Here is a 20,028-nt window from a genome sequence, read left to right as displayed (position 1 = left end):
TATGATTAAACAACAATGCAATTATAATAGTCTAAAAACATACCCAATTAAGAAGATTTAATATTTGGATTTCATAAATTTTGTGGACCTAAGAGCATATTGCATTTAGTGGTACAAACCATGAAAATAAGTCCTTGGGCATGTTTTATCTCTAAAATATAATTGGATCTAGTGTGATATAAATATTCGCAAGCTTATATTTTTAAAGTTTCAGATAACTTCCTTGATTTATCTTCTTTACAATAAAATTATTTAGGATATTCATAATTTGATGATTTTTTTTTTTAAACTCAGTCTTATTGATCTAAGCTTATATTTGTCAATTTCTTTGAAAAAAAAAATCTAATTCGCGTATATATAATTTATGATAATCCAAATGATTTATGGTCATGAATTTTTTTATCCGTAATTTATTTAATAAACAAAATTTTATAATTGTTGTGAATTTGGAGAGACGGGGCAAGGAAAAGATTTTTGCAAATAGTGTCAGAATAAGGAGTAATTAGCAATTTTGGAAATTTAAGAAAGGTTACCCGCGGAACGAGTTGCAGGTGATGAATAACCCGAACCCTCTAAAACCAAAGGGAGGGGGGAAAAGAAGAGCGCAGAGGTACCGTCCTTCCACCCAGCAATGGAGAATCTGCAAATTGCTCTTAAAGATTATAGCTTATCAGTTTCCACCGTCCCAGAAAAGGGTCGTTCTCTCTTCGCTTCAAGGGATTTCTATCCAGGTCTCTCTCACTTTAGTTCCAACAAGTTTTCTCGCTTCATTCATTACTTGTTTGTGAGTTGAATGAGTTTAATCAATGTCAAATGCGTCGTTGATATTGCAGGGGATGTGATTATAGGCCAAGAACCTTACATTTGTGTTCCAAAAAACTCCTCACTTTCCACCCCTAAAAGGTGTGATGGATGTTTCATTACATCTAATGTCCTTAGAAGGTGCTCACGTTGCCATGTTGCATACTATTGCGGAACCACATGTCAGGTCTTGTTCTTCTTCATCGTTTATTCCTCTTTCATTGATAGATTCAGTTCCTACAGTGTTTGATTCTAAATATTGCTAATGGGGTTAATATATTTATTTGCTCTATCAGTAACTTTTGTTTTGTTTTTTAATGCTGTTCAGAGGTCAGAGTGGGAGCTGCATCGTCTTGAGTGTGAGGTCCTCTCAAGGCTTGACATGGATAAGAGAAAATCTGTCACGCCATCCATACGGCTGATGGTGAGACTTTATCTACGGAGGAAGTTGCAAGATGATAAGGTATATAAAAAGTTAATGTTTGAGTAATATATTGGTGCACGAAAGTCAGAGCTGCTTGTTACATTATGAAATTTATATCTTACCCCATTTTCATTGCTGAATGGAATATGTCTGGGAAGTCAGTACAAACATTTATTAATGCAATGTTATAAATGTGAAGTCTTTAACTGAGCTAAATGATTTTGTGTGGTTCATGGAGTCAGCCTCTCCTAATGGTTGTTGTTGTTACCAAAATGCAAATCTTATCGTTTTCAGTCAATTAAATGCTGAGAGATCAGTTTTTCGAAACCTGTTTTCTTTTTATATTTCCAAAGACCATTATATTTTCTGTGTATATATACTTGTCATTAACTAGTATTCTGGAAATATGCTTGATGCTCTTGTATTCTCCCTGGAAATGGAGGCCTTAGTTACGGGCTATATTATTCATTTAGCAATCACATTAGCTAATGTTACAATCCCAGAAGATTAACTTGTAGAGGAAGTTAGTTCAAATATGACTGGAGCTTGCTTCATTAGATACCAAACAGAGTAATTATAAAGAATATTGGTAGAATGTTTATATTCGTTGCTGACTGTTCTGTTGGATACTTAACATCCTGGTTTCTTTCATAATTTCTATATTCAGTTGTACTAACATAAGAATTTTCAACCTTGCCTTCAATGACTTATCATTAAAATTCTTTTCTGGGGCTATGAAATGTTTCTCCCGTTTATTCAGAAAGGATTTTTCAACCCTATTCAATATTGACCAGCTTTAAGAGAGAAATTTATTATTCGTTCTGTTGCTAGGTTATCCCAAGCACTGCTATGGACAACTACAACTTGGTGGAGGCATTAGTGGCTCGTATCCTTTTTATTACTCTTTTTACTGAAAGTGTATTGAAATGAATTTAGTTTTTTCTCCATTTCCGTACTTTTCATGATGATTGTTCTTTTTAACATTCACTTTCATGAAGACATGTCCGATATCACAGAGGAGCAGCTGGTGCTTTATGCACAGATGGCTAATCTTGTATATTCTATATTGCAATGGCCGGAAATCAATATAAAAGAGATTGCAGAAAATTTTTCTAAGGTCTTATGATGATCCTATACCTAAATCATTTGATTTAATTATTATAAACTGTTCTCATTTAAAATCGCAAGCAGCACTCTCCATGACAAATAAAAAAGGTTATGTTCATGTGGATTTAGACCTACTTGTTTTGGACATAAGATCCTGTTTATATGAATTTGACTCTGATGATGCCATTCTAAGCTTAGATCTAATCCTGCAGTTTGCATGTAATGCTCATACTATTTGTGACAGTGAGTTAAGACCTGTGGGAACAGGATTGTATCCCGTAATTTCCATAATCAATCATAGGTAACCACTTATTCTACAGACCCGATATATGTGTCCATTATCCTATTTGTTGGTAGTGTTCTAATCTTGGTTTTACCATATAGTTGTTTGCCCAATTCTGTGTTGGTTTTTGAGGGAAGGTCAGCATTGGTACGTGCTGTGCAACATATACCCGCAGGTATTGAGGTAAGTGTTTCTTTTTTAAATTATAAGTCAATTATAATTTGCAATACTTATTTTATTGGTTTGTAGTGCAAGAAATGTCATTTGAGTATTATTTATAAAATCTGAAAACAAGCTTGGGCAGAAAATTGGGATTTTTAGCATTTTGTTTCACAAGTCCTGTCTTTTAGCCTTTTATGTATTTCTGTGAACATAAACTTCATTCTTAGCTTAATATATTTTCTGTATGTCTCATCTTATTGTTCTCTAAGTTGTGTCCACTTTTAACTGGATTTTTTTTTAGATAACTACATTTTGACTGTAGATATAAATGGAAGCTAAACTATCATAGACACAATTGTTATTTCTAGTAATCCATTGAAAATTTAAGACATGTGGCTTTTCTATGTTAATTAATGCTAAAACTCAAAACTCATGCAGCCGTTTTTTGGAGGAAAACTAGGCACCTTTAAGGTAATTTAGTCTTTCAAGATTTCCATGTGGGTGTGGTATCAATAAGATGGTCAGTTCAAATCAAAGATATAATCAAATGTGTGCATTTAAATAAATGGTTTTTTTTTTCATTATAAATAAAGTACCCTATGTGTATTTTTTACACAAAGAAGATTAATTCCATACATAGTTTTTCACTATATTCAATAATGATAAATTCAACCTGAATATGGATAAAGTCAAAATTGTTGTCAAACTTTAAGTACCACTTTTGGCCCCTAATCCCAATTGTTTTGTTGAATCACCTTTAGTTTTCTTGAACATCAGACAACTTTGCCTTGACACTGCTTCCTGTTTTAATTTGTTACTTTTGCCACTATTTTATCTTGTGCAGAACTGGCACCTACTTAACTTCACAGTTCTTAATTGATTCCACAGTGAAGCAGCTGTTCAATATTTGCTACACTCTAACTCTGCTATGTTTTCTGGACAAGAACTACATTTCTCTAATGGACTTGATTAACAGTTGCACCTTTTGTTTTTATCTTAAAAACTTTTTGGATGGGGTAGATGTCATGTCATATCCACTAGACGACGATAGTTTCAATTTAACATTACTTGAAGATGTTGCATAATATATTCTTTTCCAGATCATGTTCAATACAATTTTCTGTGTTTTAAGGTAGTGATAAGTTATATAGAGACTGCTGGAAGCACAATAACCCGACAGAAGGCTCTCAAAGAGCAGTATTTATTCACTTGTACATGTCCCCGCTGTTCTAAAATGGTACTTGTTATATTAATCTGGAATATATTTTTTAGGCTTTCATGACTTATTACATTTCCATAAAATTGGCATGGTTTTATTAGCTAATTCAGTCTCGTTAGTTTTGAAGGGCCAGAAAGATGATATACAAGAAAGTGCAATTTTAGAAGGATATAGATGCAAAAATGAAAAATGTGGTGGTTTATTGCTTCGAACAACCGGTAGGTAACCTGTGGCTGTAATAAATGTTGAAGTATCTGGAGGGGATCATTATAATGTTCTATTGACTATTGATTTTGAAATCTTATGGTACATTTGTACATCCTCCTCTTTATGAACAAGACTGAGATCAAAGATAGATAACCAACCTTTCAGGTGCTTTTATGTCTTTCTTATCAATGACCTTGGTTTGTTTTTTATCTGCTAAATTTGAAGATGGGAAAGGATTTCAATGCCAAGGTTGCCAACTAGTTATGGGCAAGGAGGAGATAAAGGAAATTATAACTGAAATTGAATTGCTATCTGAAGAAGCAGCTTCTAAGTCTTCTTTCTCTTGCAGTATCCTTTAATGTTTCTATTAAAATATATATAATTGCCATTGCTATTGCCTAAACTTTTCTCCTTTTGTATTCAAATATTTTCTCTCTTTTTCTCTCCCTTATGGTGGTCTTGATCCATGTGCACATAAAAGGGATTCCTAGTTGTTCATGAAGTCAAATCCTTGACTGTATATAGGTTATCAAGAAGTTATTTCCATTTACAAAAAGACTGAGAAACTGCAAACAAAGCTCTATCATCCTTTCTCAATTAGTTTGATGCAAACTCGAGAGAAGATTTTGAAGGTAAGCTCCTGCTTGTCGTTCTTATCTACTCTACTCTTATTCCTTTATTAATATATCTTGCTCGATGATATTGATTATCAAGCTCAACTTTGAAATACATGCATTAATTAGTACAATTCTCATGGAGATTTCTTCAGTGAATGCAGATCTTATTTTTGACTTTTCAGTAGAAACAAATTCTCTTGCTCTTTTGCGGTCACTAAATTATATTAAACACTAATCAATTAATACAGATTGATATGATTTATATTCTGTTTTGTATGACGCTGCACATAGTATACCACAGGTCTTCATGACAAAAGGAGCCTACCTCCTTCATGTATATCCAAAGTCTGCTTAATTTAATAATAGACTCATTTAATAATTTATTAATTAAAATCTATGCCTGTCTTCTGCTTTTTTTTTTTTTTTTTTTTTTTTTTATCATTGCATGAGGAGCATGTTTCCACATGAAAAAAGAAGACTGGACTTAAACAATAGTCCATACGAAGCAATACTTTATGTTTGAACTCCATATAATAGATCTAAAATTTTGACAGCTTTTTGTCTGCAGTCATTAATGGAGCTGGAACACTGGACTGAAGCTTTAGCATATTGCAAATTGACCATTCCATTCTATGAAAGTATGTTATACCGAACTTGGTGGATTCACAGTAAATGACATAATAATGAGATTCTGCAGTTGCTCTTCAGTTTTTGTTTCCACTTTTTTTTTCATTTATTCCGGTTGAATGAAAAGGAAAAGAATATTCTTATTATTAACAATAGTGACACACGGTACTCTGGAAGCAAAGCAAATAAAATCAAGGTTGTAATTTAGGTGTTAACCAAACTCCCTAGTGGTGTTAACTAAACTCCCTAGTACATTTCAATTTCATCAAGTCATCATGTTCTGATAGAAAAGTTCATAATATGTTGCTAATATTAATATCCATTTCCTTGTCAATTTACTTAAATGCAGAAGTGTATCCATCTGTTCACCCTCTGCTTGGATTGCAATATTATACTTGTGGAAAACTAGAATGGTAAGCATCTCTTATCTGTTTAACTGAGGTTTTTGTTAAATTATTTTCCTTAGTGAACGCATTTGGGTAAATAATATAGAAGTTTCTATATATATATCATAACATGTTAGTTTTATCAAAGTTGAGATTTTACTTAGGATGGGGATCAAAAGATTGTAATTAAATCGTAAGGCTCTACTAAAAGTGTAAAACTATGCTTAAACTTATATATATTCGTACAAAATGATGGAAGCAAGGGAAATGACCTCTATCACATCAATCAATGAAATATGAAAATTCATAAGCTTATGAACACAACCCATAATTAGCCACATAGTTTTGTGTAAGAAATATAAGTTCTTGAGAGACTTGCTTCTATAAATTTTTCTGTTTTGAAATTTATGTTTCGGTATAAAATTTAGGGACCGAGAGACTAACCTAACGGGTGCGGTTTTTTCACTTTCTGGTTCTTGGAGTGTTCCAATCGATCGCTCGTCCTGGTGATTAGCCGCTTGCTTTACTTCAATCTTGACCGTCCGGTGATCTTCAAGCTTTGACCGAGGGGGGAGGTACCTGCAATGGCACTCCGACACCCAAGTTAGGTGTGTATTGTGGAAGAACCTCGGTTCTTAATTTGACGATTCTCAATATAAGAGAGTAGAGAATAGGGTTTCTGTAGAATATGAGTGTTGGATAAGTAGATCGTGAATTGGAAGTGTCACTAGAATGTACCTGGCTCTCTATTTATAAATTATCATAAGCTCAATAAAATATAAATAGAATTAGTATAAAAACAACCAAATGAATAAAAACGGTCTTACCAACACACCTAATCCTGTATATCTGGCCATATATCTTTTAATTAGATATTCCTGAATTATTTTAACGTCCTAGGTTTAGAACTCAAAGATATCCAACCCTTCTTGGCGTTAGGACGTGTCCTAAAGAAGTAAAGAAATAAAGCGACCGTCGGTCGGATAGCCAAGGTCTGACACATGACGGCGAACGCCTGAATGTAGCCCCAACTGCTTAGTAGTTTTTGCCATCACTTGTGGCTCAGCTGAATCAAAATTAAACTCAACCTTGTGGCTAAGATTGAAACCGGGATCCCACCTGCCGCCTGGAAGAGAACGGTCGGCCTCAGCATCCACCGTCCCTGCAGTACCCTTTCCTTTCGTCAAAGTCTTTGGATCGGCCGCGACCTGACTGATTTTCCTCTTCCTTGATAAAGCCTCCTCAGGAGAAGGAGGATGTTCGTCATCAATCACAATAGGTATCCTAATAACCTGAGGGAATAAGAACAACAACACCACTCGATGAACCACCTTTTTGTTTCTTGGCTTTGGCTACGTTGAACCAGTCTTGTGTAGGCCTCATCCCTATAATCTCTGTACATCCCAAACAAAGATACAGGTCAGAAATAGCATAGTATAAGTCAAAGCAATCAGTAAAAGAACATACCAAACACCCTCGGATTGACATCATCATGCTCAAGACAGGGGCAACTCAACCAATACACCCAGGGCCTCCAGCTCAGCGTCGGTCATCTTTTCCTTGGGCCAAGATGTCATCGTGCGGGGTTCTTGGGTCCAATATAAAGGGAACCTAGGGCTACCATCCTCATGAAAGAAGAAAGGACGACCCAACTCGGTGATAGAAACTTTAAAAAATTGATTTTTGAAATCTTTGAAAGACTCGGTGAACAGTTTCAAAATTGCATTCCTAGGTTTGGAACTCAAAGATACCCAACCCCTTTTGGCGTTAGGACGTGTCCTAAAGAAGTAAAGAAATAAAGCGACTGTCGGTCGGATAGTCAAGGTCTGACACATGACGGCGAATGCCTGAATGTAGCCCCAACTGTTCGGGTGAAGCTGCGTAGGGGCTACATTCAGAGTTCTCAAAACGTCCAATTGGAAAGCGGTGAAGGGTAGCCTAAGATACATATAAAAAACTAGGCACGAATAGAAATAGAAAAAATCCCCCCCGGAGCTCTCTCTACCGTGGAAAACTCTTTCATCTTCCCTACAGGAAATTAATTTCACAGCAAAACCATAACCTTGGGTTCGGAAGACATAGCTATTGTTTGCCCAATCCAATAAAACGGCTTTACTAACGAAAACACTAGGGTATTCACTTACATCGTGTGAAGCCCACTCGTAATCAACAGAGGAAGAAGAAAATTTGTTCTCGGGATCCTCAACGGTGACACCACCACAAACGAAGGCCCTCTCCCAACTAAGCACTGAAGAAATAACATTGGCGACCTTAGCTTGAGAACTCCCCGATGCATCAGTCGGGTCCCCGTGCCCTCTTTCCTCAACAAGTGACGAAGAACAATCTAAATTAGCAAGGGAAGCCATGGTTACTTGAAAGAAAAGGAGTAGTTGAAAATGCTTGCAAAGGATGAAAGGAGTTCGAAAGGCTCTCGGCGAGTGAAGGCACAAAAATGACGGTTAGGGTAACCAGAGTCTTTTCAAAAAGGCCATTGCATTAATGGAGAAAACTGACATAACCGCTATGAAATTTGCACCGTTAGATAAGGAAGATCTAACGGTTCTGTTCTCGCGACTCTGCCACTACCCCAAAGGGAGAAAAGCTAAATTATTACTTGAAAATGAAACGTCATCACAAAAGGGTGCGTAGAAAGGACACATCATTATTAGAACCACTTCAAAGTCCTACAGTTAACCTAACAAAGGAGCCGAACAGTTAACTCGGACTTTGGGGAATGATATACGGTATGATATTATGACCGAACAATTATCTAGTAAAACCGAGCGAGCGATCCAGTCAAAGTCAATGCAAAATAAAATAGAATAGGAAAAGTCGCGATTGAGCCCGTGATTGTCTAAATGGGCCAAAAGCCCAAATAAGGATAAAATAATTCAGGAATATCTAATTAAAAGATATATGGCCAAATATACAGGATTAGATGTGCTCGTAAGACCGTTTTTATTCATTTGGTTGTTTTTATACTAATTTTGTTTATATTTTATTGAGCTTATGATAATTTATAAATAAAGAGTCAGGGCCACGAGTCAGGTACGTTTTAGTGACACTTCCAATTCACGATCTACTTATCCAACACTCATATTCTACAAAAACCCTATTCTCTACTCTCTTATATTGAGAATCGTCAAATTAAGAACCGAGGTTCTTCCACAATACACGCCTAACTTGGGCGTCGGAGTGCCATTGCAGGTACCTCCCCTCTCGGTCAAAGCTTGAAGATCACCGGACGGTCAAGATTGAAGTAAAGCGAACGGCCAATCACTAGGACGAGCGAGCGATTGGAACACTCCAGGAACCAAAAAGTGACAAAACTGCACCCGCCAGGTTAGTCTCTCAGACCCTAAATTTTATACCGAAACAACTTAGAACTACAAATTTTTCCATCATTTTTAGATTGATAATTACTTTAATCATTCATCACTCTCCAATAGTAGTTACAAATGTCTTATGGTGGGGCGGTGTTATATTATCACATTACAGCCAATCACTTTTTTAGGGCATGTTGACCTCCAGTGGAAGTAAAGTAAATTTACCATCCCCTTCCTCTTAAAAATAGGGAAGTGAAAATTTGAGTTACTTTTACGTTTTGTATACTTTCAGCGTAAAAGCTAGTACTGAATTGATTAAGATGTTAGTAGTTTAAAGCCTGATTTAATGAATAATTAACTTATATTTGAAAACTAGTAAGTTAACTTGAATAAAAAAATCCAGGCTCATTAAGTTCTAAGTTAAGTAAAATTAATTGTTAAAGTAACCGAATTATAAAATAATACAAAAAGAAACATAGAATTTTTTGTAGACAAATATTTTTTCAGGAATTATAACTTTCATTTCTTTATTACTTCTAAGTAATAATTTCTTTAAAGGTAAAATATTTTATTAAAAGTTAAAATATTGTGAATAGGTGTAACTAAGGAGTATGAGGGTAGCATAAAATTAAGAAAAAATGAAAGAAAAGTAAAGATATAAAACGGTAAGGATAAAAAAAAAAGGCTATAAGCTAAAAAGGAAAAGAAATGTATTTTTGTTGTTTGAGCTTAATTGTTCTGAAATAGGTATTTGGGAGAGGCAGAGGAAGCTGTTAAATCACTGACCAAGGCGGTGGATATACTACGGATTACTCATGGCACAAATACACCTTTCATGAAGGACCTTTTGATGAAGTTGGAAGAAGCCCGTGCTGAAGCCTCTTACAAATGGTCCTCCATACACTGCTAGAATAACAACTTGCTCCTGCTGTTTGTACAAGCTACCAAATACATGGATGGCTTCCTTTCCCTTATTCCAATATTAATACTGACCAAAACGATACCTTCTAATGAAATGTTAATTTTGTATGTTGGGATGGGGGGAGTATGCTGCCCCTTTTGTTTGTTGCAGTTTAGTTTTTTCATTTGGAGAATCATATCGAATCTTCCACTCCCCCTTCACCCAATTTGCATTATACTGTAGCACCAAGAAATGTTTAGACATGAAAAGATGTGGAGTGGTTTTGGTAAATCTAGATGCATAATTTGCTTATTTGAATACTACGGAACCTGCACTTCTGTCTCACATAACATTATTTGTGCAAGACTTTTGTTAAATTGATTCACTAACCCACTCTGAATTATAATACATAGTCGCCTAGTAAAGGTTAATGAGACGGCAGTGATTGTTGTGTTAATGATGCAATTTGGATCTAACGCTGGATTAGACGGAGCAATTTCTTTTATTTTGTGTGTTAACTACGTCACCACTTGCTTGGTAAATATTATCCTACTTTGAACTTTCACACCAAGGTAACCTTTGTTTCTCACCTCATCTTGCTACTTTAATTAGAACACAAAAATCAATAAAAATATGTTTAAGTGTTCAATATATTAAAAATTATGTATGAGATTAATCTTTATATAAAATATATATACAGAGTATTCTAGTTATAATATATATAATATAATAAATATAAATTAAGTTTAAAATGTAAATAAAAAATAAGAATAAATTTATTAAAAATAAAGGATAAAGATAAAATATTTATCTAAAATATCTAATAATATAATATATCTAACACTTCTTAAATTATATATAGCAAGTTTGTTACAGAAAATAATCGGTTCTTAGCTCTTGTAAAAATTTAGTGAAAATATCTACTTTTGCATTTGGGTGACACCAAATTATTAATGATTTGCAAAGACAACATAAAAAAGGAAATATCAACCCATAAGACTCCCTTAAGCAACTAATATAGAAGGTTGCTGAGAGCACATAGGAGCTCTGATAAAGGCGTCGTTAAAGGCACAATAATCACCTAAATGAGACAATCAAAACTTTGAGAGCACATAGGAGCTCTGATAAAGGCGTCGTTAAAGGCACAATAATCACCTAAATGAGACAATCAAAACTTTGAGAGCACATAGGAGCTCTGATAAAGGCGTCGTTAAAGGCACAATAATCACCTAAATGAGACAATCAAAACTTTGAGAGCACATAGGAGCTCTGATAAAGGCGTCGTTAAAGGCACAATAATCACCTAAATGAGACAATCAAAACTTTGCGTGCGTGCGTTATTAACGCATCATAAACATTATTGTGGAATAATTTTTGACCAATCACAGATTGACACGTAATCAATGTTCAAATGTTGTCAAAAAAATGTTGTCTAAATATCATTATCCTTTTTATAGTTGGTATCTTTTAGTGTGTACTAGGTTTTAGTTGACAAAAATACCCTTATATATCATGGATTCTAAGTTTTAAGGTTAAGGGTATTTTAATAATTTTCATTCTCAAAACTAAAAAAAAAAAAACCCAAACCCTTACTCACCTCCCTCATTTCTCTTAACCCTTTCTCTTTCGTTTCTCTCACACCAACCTTTTCTCCTTGTCCTCCCTACTGTAGTCCTAATTGAAAAAAATCAGAAACACTTGTCTATCCTTAACCCCACATTCCTCACTTATCTAATTTGATTTTTGATGTTGTGTTATATATTTTCCCTTCTTATTATTATTAAATTTCATTTTTAAATTAAGTCACGGTAGATAAAATCTTCACAAATCATAGAATTTCCATGCATCATTTGTACATCTATGCCACATTTCATTATATTTTTATCACAGTATACATTGAGTCTATTTATTGATGTGTATACATGACTTTTGTTTTAAAGATAAATATTAAAATTAATAAAAAATATTAGGCAAGTGTTTCTTTTTTTTTTTTTCAATTTGAGTTACAGTAGGAATGACAGAAAAAGTTGGAGTGAGAAAGATGAAAGAGAAAGGGTTGTGAGGATTGAGAGAGGTAAGAGTTTGAGGGATTTTTTTTTTAATTTTGAGAATGAAAATTATTATAATACTCTTAACTTTAAAACTTAGCATCCACGATATATAAATGATATATATAAGAGTATTTTTTTCTACTAAAATCCGGTACACATTGTTAAAATATACCAACTGAAAAAATTGTATACGTGCGTTAGCAAACCTCATATATATATATATATATATATATATATATATATATATATATATATATATATATATATATATATATATATATATATATATATATATATATAATTNATATATATATATATATATATATATATATATATATATATATATATATATATATATATATAATTGACCTTATGTATAATCAATATGGAATTTTCAACACATTTCCTCACATTGAGACATATTCATCTCGTGCATAAAACTAGACATTAACAAGTGATTCCATAACCATCTAATAACAAATAAATAATAGATCCAACAAATACAAATCTTGCTAAAATATACTCTAATTCATGATACTAATACTATATTAAATATAATGAAAACTATATGTGAAATTAATTTTCCTTATATTAAATATAAGAATAAGATACTCTATTTATAATAGAAAAATATAAAATAAGTAAAAATAAAAAATAATAACAAACAAATAAAATAAAATACCTAATAATATATATATATATAAAATAAGTGCTAAGATTATAAAAGTATAGATATTTAAGACCCATTTCCTGATTTCCTGTTAGCAACAAGTTGAAAACCCGTATTGACTCTTCCATATTTTAAGAATCCAATTTGTTAAGTTCAATTTACTAATTTTTTTTTTCCAATGTACATTAATATGTTGCATCAATAAAAGTTTTTAACAAATATCTATACTCGATTCATTAATTTGGCGCTTCAGGAACACCTAACAAAATTTATACATGTCCTGTCCTAAATTCACTTGCTACACATTTTAACCCACTCTGAATAATGGGAAATACATACAATGCAACCTAGAAGACTACCTACCCACGAAAAGTCCAAGAAAATTACATCAATGAAAATACGAAGACTTCTTCACACCTGCACTTTGGGAAGGAAGATACAAGGAAAGAGAGAAAGCGATAAATGAGGTGAACGATGTTAAGAAAAATATACGAGATGGGGGTGTAAGGTGAGAAGAAAAGTAGAGTATGGAAAAACTGGGATTGGAGAAAAATAACTAAGAGACCAAAAGAATTAAGCACCCACTGACCATCGCACTAGCTTCCCTCATCACCCTACTTGTTTCCAGTATTTCTCAAACGTTCATGCAGCTGAATACACATATCTGACATTTGGGACAGCAGTTTTATTTGTTGATCTCGTGAATTTAGTGAGTGAGTTGTTTTGTCGACTGAATCACTTAGAAGCCGTTGGAGCTGACTACACAGTTCAGATACCTCTGGGTCATATGTACAAGTTTCAGAAATATGTTGTAGCAATTTACAGCTATTATTATCTTGGGGCAAAGATGGATGAGATGGTACAGGAGGAACAAGAAAAGGATGTTCCAGTAGCTGAGGTATTCTCCACCTTTGATTGCGGTCCCATGTTAAACACCTCATCATAAGATCCAAAAGCCATGGGTTTGAAACTGGTTCATACGTAATTTCATGATGTGGATCTGTTATGACCTTGAATTTGGCCCAAAATGTCTTGTAATCAGAAAAAGGCGTTCTCCCATATACCATTTGATAAAGGATGCAACCCAGGGACCATATATCTGATGACCGGCCACACTTTATGATGTTTCCATTCGCATCAGTCTCATTACACATAAATGCCTCTGGAGACATGTAACTAAGTGTACCCACCTATAAGAGTTTAACACAGTATAAGTTCAAATATAATATTTATAGTTAGTTTGGCACCACCTTAAAATTGGGATAAAAGTTCAAAAAATTTCGTATAATCTCTTTTTTTTACATCACCTATATGCAATAATGCACACCATTTAACAATCAAGATAGGCCTGCATAATGAAGCAGACTAAAGCCTCAAGGTATGCATCTACCAAGTGGATCAAAAGTAGAGAAAGAGGTGGAAATAAGCATCACCTGTGAATCCCGTTGGATGTTGGTTGTGTCATTCATTATTGCTTTGGCTATACCAAAATCAATTAGTTTTAGGGAACCTTTGACAAGAAGGAAGTTAGCTGGCTTCAAGTCTGAGTGCACAATACGTTCCTCGTGAATAGTGTTGACAGCTAGAAGAATTTGCTGCAAAAGGAGTCAAAAGAATAGCCTAAGCTAATTTATATCGACAGATATAAAAAAATAATTCCAACTTCCACGGAAGGAAATTGATGAGTAAAAGAACAAGCAGTCCATAATCATATAATGGCAAGAACAGGTAACAAGTTTGAAAGAACATCATTTCAAATCTATGAAGTAATATTTACAAGGATACATAGTGGATTTTTCAACCTGCCAATAAAATCGAAGCCAGTTCTCATCTATGGTCCGGTGGCTCCCATCCAGTTCCTTCCACTTCTGAGACAACATGTGAGCCAAATCAATTTCTCCATATTCAAGGACCATGTATATACATCCATCATCCTTGACCCGGCCATCTCTATTACTTAAAGAGCCTTTCATAACTTCCTCAAGTAATGCCTTGTCTGTCACCTAATCACAAAATTGACTGATTGAATAAAAGTAAAATAAACCAGAACATAAGTAAATAAAACATTTTCCGTACACTACAAACACAAAAATCAGCTCAAAAGAAAATCATTTTATCTTTATATAATCCAAGGGCACAAAAAACGAAGAGATATGAAGAAAAAAAAATAGCCAAAAGCAAAAACAGTAAAGTATCCCGTCAGAAAAATGTCACTAACGAATAGTACCTCATAATCTATGAGCTGTATGATGTTATCCTTTCCCTTCAGCCTATTGAGATACTCAATCTCTTGACAAAACCCAAATGCAGTAGCATAATCACGACCCTTGAGCTTGATCTTTTTAAGGGCATATATCCTACAGTCCGATGAAATCACTTTGTGTACCTCACTGCTTCCACCACTACCTATCTTCCCAAGACGTTGGTAAAGCTTTCCATTAACTTTAAAAAACAAATCAGGGTCATAAGTCCTCTTACGGGGAGCTGATGCACCTTTACTACTTGCAATCTTCTCTCGCTTTTCTACCTTAGAAGACTCCAACTTCACATCTGAAGATGTGGTTGTGAATGTGGGAGGTAGTACCTGCGGTTGTGTAGTGGCAACATCCACAGCCTCTTTCCCTTTACCATCATCCCAAGTATATTTAGAATTTCCAGATTCTTTCAAAATCCCCCCTTGTTGCTCCCTAGATCGATTGCTCTCCTTAGACACCAATTCTGCATCACCAATACCAAGATCAGAGGCCGGCACTTCAGCTTCTGCTCCCCGATCCATCAACATTCTGTTGGTTTCCTTTTGGAAAACATTTACTGATTTCACAACCCCTTCAGTTACAGGACGAGGATTAGCATTAACCTCCCCAAAAGGCTCAGCAGTCACATTTGAGCCACCGTCTAGATGCGAATGAGAATATCGTGTTGTTGAATTTAGCATAGGTGCCGAAGTTGAATGAACTGAGGTTGTTGTAGCACATGAAGGTCCCAAAACCGAAGACTGGGTAGCTGGCTGACTCAAAAAGCTACTGAATTGCTGCAAATGATCCTGAGTAACCACACTTCTCTTTGGCAACATGGAACTCACTCCACTGTCACATCTCAAACTCGCGTCAAAGCCAGCCTGCTGAACATCCCCCTTCTGGTTGCCTCCTAGCAATGATGACGATGACGATGCTTCAATTTGGTTGCCTTCAACCCACTCCATTTCTGCGAATCCAAGCGAACCCATGTGAGACGATAAATTCTCCAACTCAGTGGTGGCCTTAGCATCTGTAAAAAGTAAATGTCGCAGGAAATAACAATGACGTGTTCAAAATACACGAGGAGCATTATATAATAACACTTTACCCTGCGCAGTAGAATTCGTGTGAACTGAAAATTGATCTTTCTTCTGAACGTGTAGGTTTTGGGAAGGGACGAGGGTGTTGAGTGAGACCTTGGAAGAAGCTTGTTCTTGAGAATTGGTGGGGTCGGAGGGAGTGTTGGATAGCTTTCGTTGTGGAAGTAGCGTGCGCCTTGGCCTTATGCTATTGGACTGCATTGAACCTGAAAAGGAGAAACCCTAAAAATGAGATTTGAAATGAGTTGAATGAGTGGGTGCGGACTACTGAAAGGGGATTACGGACCGAGTGGACGGTGTCGTTTCAAGGCGGCTTGAACGTGGCGGAGGAAGTCCGGGGAGGAGGAATCCGGGTTAGGCTTCCCATCCATGGAGCAGTCTCCACCGCATTTCTATTCGCTTCTCCCTTCAATTCCCGAACAACACCCATTGCATTGAAATTCAATTTTTCCTTTCGCGCTCCTCCTTCTCCTCCTCCATGGGCCTCCTAAAACAGCGCCCCTTTGGGCTTGTTACTAAACATCTAAAGTCGGGCCTGCTCAAAGCCCAATCATTACTGTGTTCGGAGTGAACTTTCATATCGGGTTTATTGGACAATGTTCACTGCAAATACAAGCTTTTACTTCCTGCACCCTCACAATTTCTTCGTGCACTTCCCGAATTTTCAAAATGACCCTTTTATTATCTGTTATATGATTTTCGAATTACATATTATAAAAGTTTGTTGGTACAAGTTGTCTGAAATTTTTGGGATATGATTTTCATAACAAACCTTTTTAAATGCATATAATTGTCCGAAACACGTAAAATGTATTTTGGAAAAAAGAAAAAACTAGGAATGAGTTGTTTTCCACATTTTCTCTCTACCTCTTTTCTTCTTTCTTTGTAGCAGCAGTAATAATGGAAACCGAGGTGACAACGACAACAGTTATATGTGATGTAATAATAAAAGCTATTTTAGTTTTTTTTTTTTTTCAACTAGTGTAAGAGACAATAGCCCGAGCAAAGACATATCTGGTTGGTGCATGTGTAGGAAATAAGAAAGTAGATGAAGCATATTTTTAAAATTAACTACATTATTTCGATTGTATATATCACAAATAATCATTTTGTTTAGTTCAAAATCATAGTTTCAAAATTATTATTTTCATTCAAATCCATTATGACAAAATATTCCAATGTCAGTTTTTGTAATCAAACCATTTAGTTAAAATATACAACTAAATATTCTCTTTTCCCACATTCGTATACTAAAAGAAGAAATTATTAGAATTTGGTATACCCGTAAAATTATTAGATATTGTTTCGAATGTGGGAGTTAAGATCAACAGTCTATTATTGTATAAATTGTTAGTGATCTAAATAGTTATCTTTTTGTAATTCTTTTATTATGTTTGGTGGTTATTTCTACAAGGTATTCCATTGTCAAAGTTAATAAATATTCAATAACTTAAGCTCAAGTTATTAATGTACAATAGATATCATTGTCTATTTTTCTATATTTATTTATAAACTTTATAATAAATTTTTATTAGTGACAATCTAATTATGATTAAGTTATAAATTGATCAGTATTAGAAATAATAGTGTCATAGTGTCGATGACAATGTATAATTGTGTTTGTGATATAAATAACCATTTAGTCAGTCCGGTAATTCGGTAGATATAGGATGATAACACCATACTTTTTTTTTTTAGATCCATGGAGCCTATTTAAATGACATAAGTAAATAGTGTTTTTTTTTATTATTATTAATGCTTGTGAATGTAAGTAGACTGACACCCTATAGCATGATTTGCAATTCGAGCTCTGGAAACCAAAGAATCTTTTGAGCTTCACCAACATTTGTTTCCCATGGACTCTTGCACTGAAATTTTTACCAATTTGTTCTGACAACTTTGTAGGGCAACTTGATTTGAAGCGGAAAGAATCGAAATTCAAAAAAGATATACAACTACTAGTTGAGCCATTACTTAGATTTCGAGCCATTTTTCCACTCAAAATCTAAACTTTTGCACCGTTATAATTCAAATTTAGTTGTGCTAAAATCCCCTTTAGCAGCAACGTAAACAATAATCAAGACAATATAACTATTACTGCAATATCAGCATCAATAGGTCACAAAGTATAAACGTTCTGGTGAGTAAAAGCATGCTTCGTAAGACAAGGTTAGCTTGAACTTTGAACCACTCACTCAGTGGCCCCAACAATCAAATATCCTACTATTTTAGTTTGCTATATTTGGTGGTTCAATTGTCTGTGGAGAGGACAAAAACAATCAAATCGCTGCTTCCACGAATTTATGATCTGTCTGTTTTCCAAGGTCCTTTTACTGTCCTTCTCTGTTCATCACATCAAATTTCGTGCTCTCTTCTTCTACATAGGAAAAGTTATGGCATGGAGTTGGAGTCACAATATTCTTACTCTACCACACTTCTTAACCATTAATTTCTCCTTACCCTTTTCTCATTTCTTTAGCCAATGGATGTGATGTGCTGCTCCCAGATTAAGCACTTTCTCTGATGACCAAATACCTTTTTAAATTAGACATTTTTTTGTACTACCATGTCTTGCCCTTCTCCATTCGGTTTTTAGTTTTCCGTTTAAAAAATGTTAGATCACTTTAACTGACATATTCATTTCACGTGGTCATTTAAAATTTAAAACACACTTCGTGCCTCGATGCTAACATCTCTGTAATTTGTGTTCTTACGCAAGACCTAAGTCACACATGAGAAAGTTCTCATCCTAATGCCTTACAAAAAGAAGCAAAAATTAAACTATGTACGTGACATGCTACCTTCAAAATCTCAGAAAATAGTTGAATATTCCAAGGTTGATGATAGCTAAGTTTTTAAAATTTTCACGGCATGAGAGCGTCTCAGATAGAAGTTTTTTCTTTTAAGATTTTCTTATTAGTAAAAATATTATTTTAGCATGAATTTTACAAACATGATTTGTAAGAAAAACTCTCTTTAAGTTTAAAAACATTTGTAAATCTCACATGAAAACAGTGATGTTATTAATAAAGAACCGTTGTATGAAATTTTCATAAACGTGACACACCAATGGGTATGTTTCTGTGTCAATACACTTTTTGCGATACATTACGAATTATTAGTATGTTTCATGTTTATACATGGTCGAGTTCTAGTTGGAATGGTACAATTTGGGTTAAAAGAATAATTTTTTCAAAGTTTTTGGGGGAAATTACTGATTTTTATGTTAGTTAAAGTAAGTGGCTTTATTCCATAGCATATGGGGTGGCATGATTTTGAGGCAGAAAGGGAATCAAATGAGCAGCTTTTCCCTATATAATAGGTGCCATTATGGGGTAATTAGTGGAATACCTTGCAAATGGTGCAATGCGTTTAGCCCGAAAAAGTCCACCTTATTGAGATCAGAATAACGACAAAGCCTAATTAATTATCAACTCTCTCCCCATAAACTTGTGCTGGGTTCGGGTACGGAAGCAACCAGTTGCTACTCTTGAATCCATTTTCTAGCTGTGATGCGTAAATGATTTTTGTCCTATTCAGTGGTATTAATCAGTTATCTATTAGTAGATCTGTTGAGATATGGTCTGTGTCAGCGGTTATGGGAGATTGATTCAGCCAAGGATTCTGTCTCAAAGCCTAAACTAACATTTTCCGAGGTCAAAGTGTTCACTCAATTATATTCCAATCATGTTGAGAAAGAGTTTCAGGAAGCTCATAAACCATGAGAGTTTCAACTTTCAAATACCGATGCGTTCAAGAGTTGTGTTAGTCCTACTCACAAATGAGTGATGGAAGAAATGTCTATGTTAGAAAACTGGAAGTGGTAGATCTCAGTGGAGGGCAAAGACAACCTAGTTTTTACACCAACTTCAATGATACATTGCATTATTATCTTCATATTAGGGCCAAC

The 20,028-nt window shown here is 34.6% G+C and overlaps 2 protein-coding genes across 3 annotated transcripts; one reads left to right on the top strand and one right to left on the bottom strand.

The window, feature by feature from the left end:
* The first annotated feature begins 547 nt into the window (after positions 1-547).
* Positions 548-10,420, top strand: LOC106762718 (histone-lysine N-methyltransferase ASHR1). The gene is made up of 14 exons (XM_014646760.2): positions 548-731; positions 834-988; positions 1,130-1,264; positions 2,057-2,111; positions 2,224-2,342; positions 2,545-2,633; positions 2,717-2,798; positions 3,910-4,014; positions 4,124-4,214; positions 4,429-4,551; positions 4,729-4,835; positions 5,389-5,458; positions 5,797-5,860; positions 9,907-10,420. Exons 1-14 carry the CDS (start codon positions 632-634, stop codon positions 10,067-10,069), a joined length of 1,458 nt encoding a protein of 485 aa, XP_014502246.1. The 5' UTR covers positions 548-631; the 3' UTR covers positions 10,070-10,420.
* Positions 10,421-12,989: 2,569 nt separating this feature from the next.
* On the bottom strand, positions 12,990-16,589 carry LOC106759642 (probable serine/threonine-protein kinase mps1). 2 transcript variants are annotated; one of them, XM_014642924.2, is made up of 6 exons: positions 16,405-16,589; positions 16,127-16,324; positions 15,009-15,985; positions 14,584-14,784; positions 14,215-14,376; positions 12,990-13,971 (listed from the first exon to the last, which is right to left on the bottom strand). In XM_014642924.2, the coding sequence occupies exons 1-6, from the start codon at positions 16,487-16,489 to the stop codon at positions 13,396-13,398; spliced, it is 2,199 nt and encodes a 732-aa protein (XP_014498410.1). In that variant the 5' UTR covers positions 16,490-16,589; the 3' UTR covers positions 12,990-13,395. The 2 variants fall into 2 exon arrangements, with proteins under 2 accessions (XP_014498410.1, XP_014498409.1); XM_014642923.2 differs by having other exon boundaries at positions 15,009-16,048; positions 16,405-16,588.
* Positions 16,590-20,028: the final 3,439 nt, after the last annotated feature.

The sequence above is a fragment of the Vigna radiata genome, chromosome 5 (genome assembly GCF_000741045.1).
Source record: "Vigna radiata var. radiata cultivar VC1973A chromosome 5, Vradiata_ver6, whole genome shotgun sequence".
In the NCBI taxonomy this organism is placed as follows: domain Eukaryota; kingdom Viridiplantae; phylum Streptophyta; class Magnoliopsida; order Fabales; family Fabaceae; genus Vigna; species Vigna radiata.
Note: the sequence above shows the minus strand (reverse complement) of the source record. Positions and strands in the feature narration are given on the sequence as shown.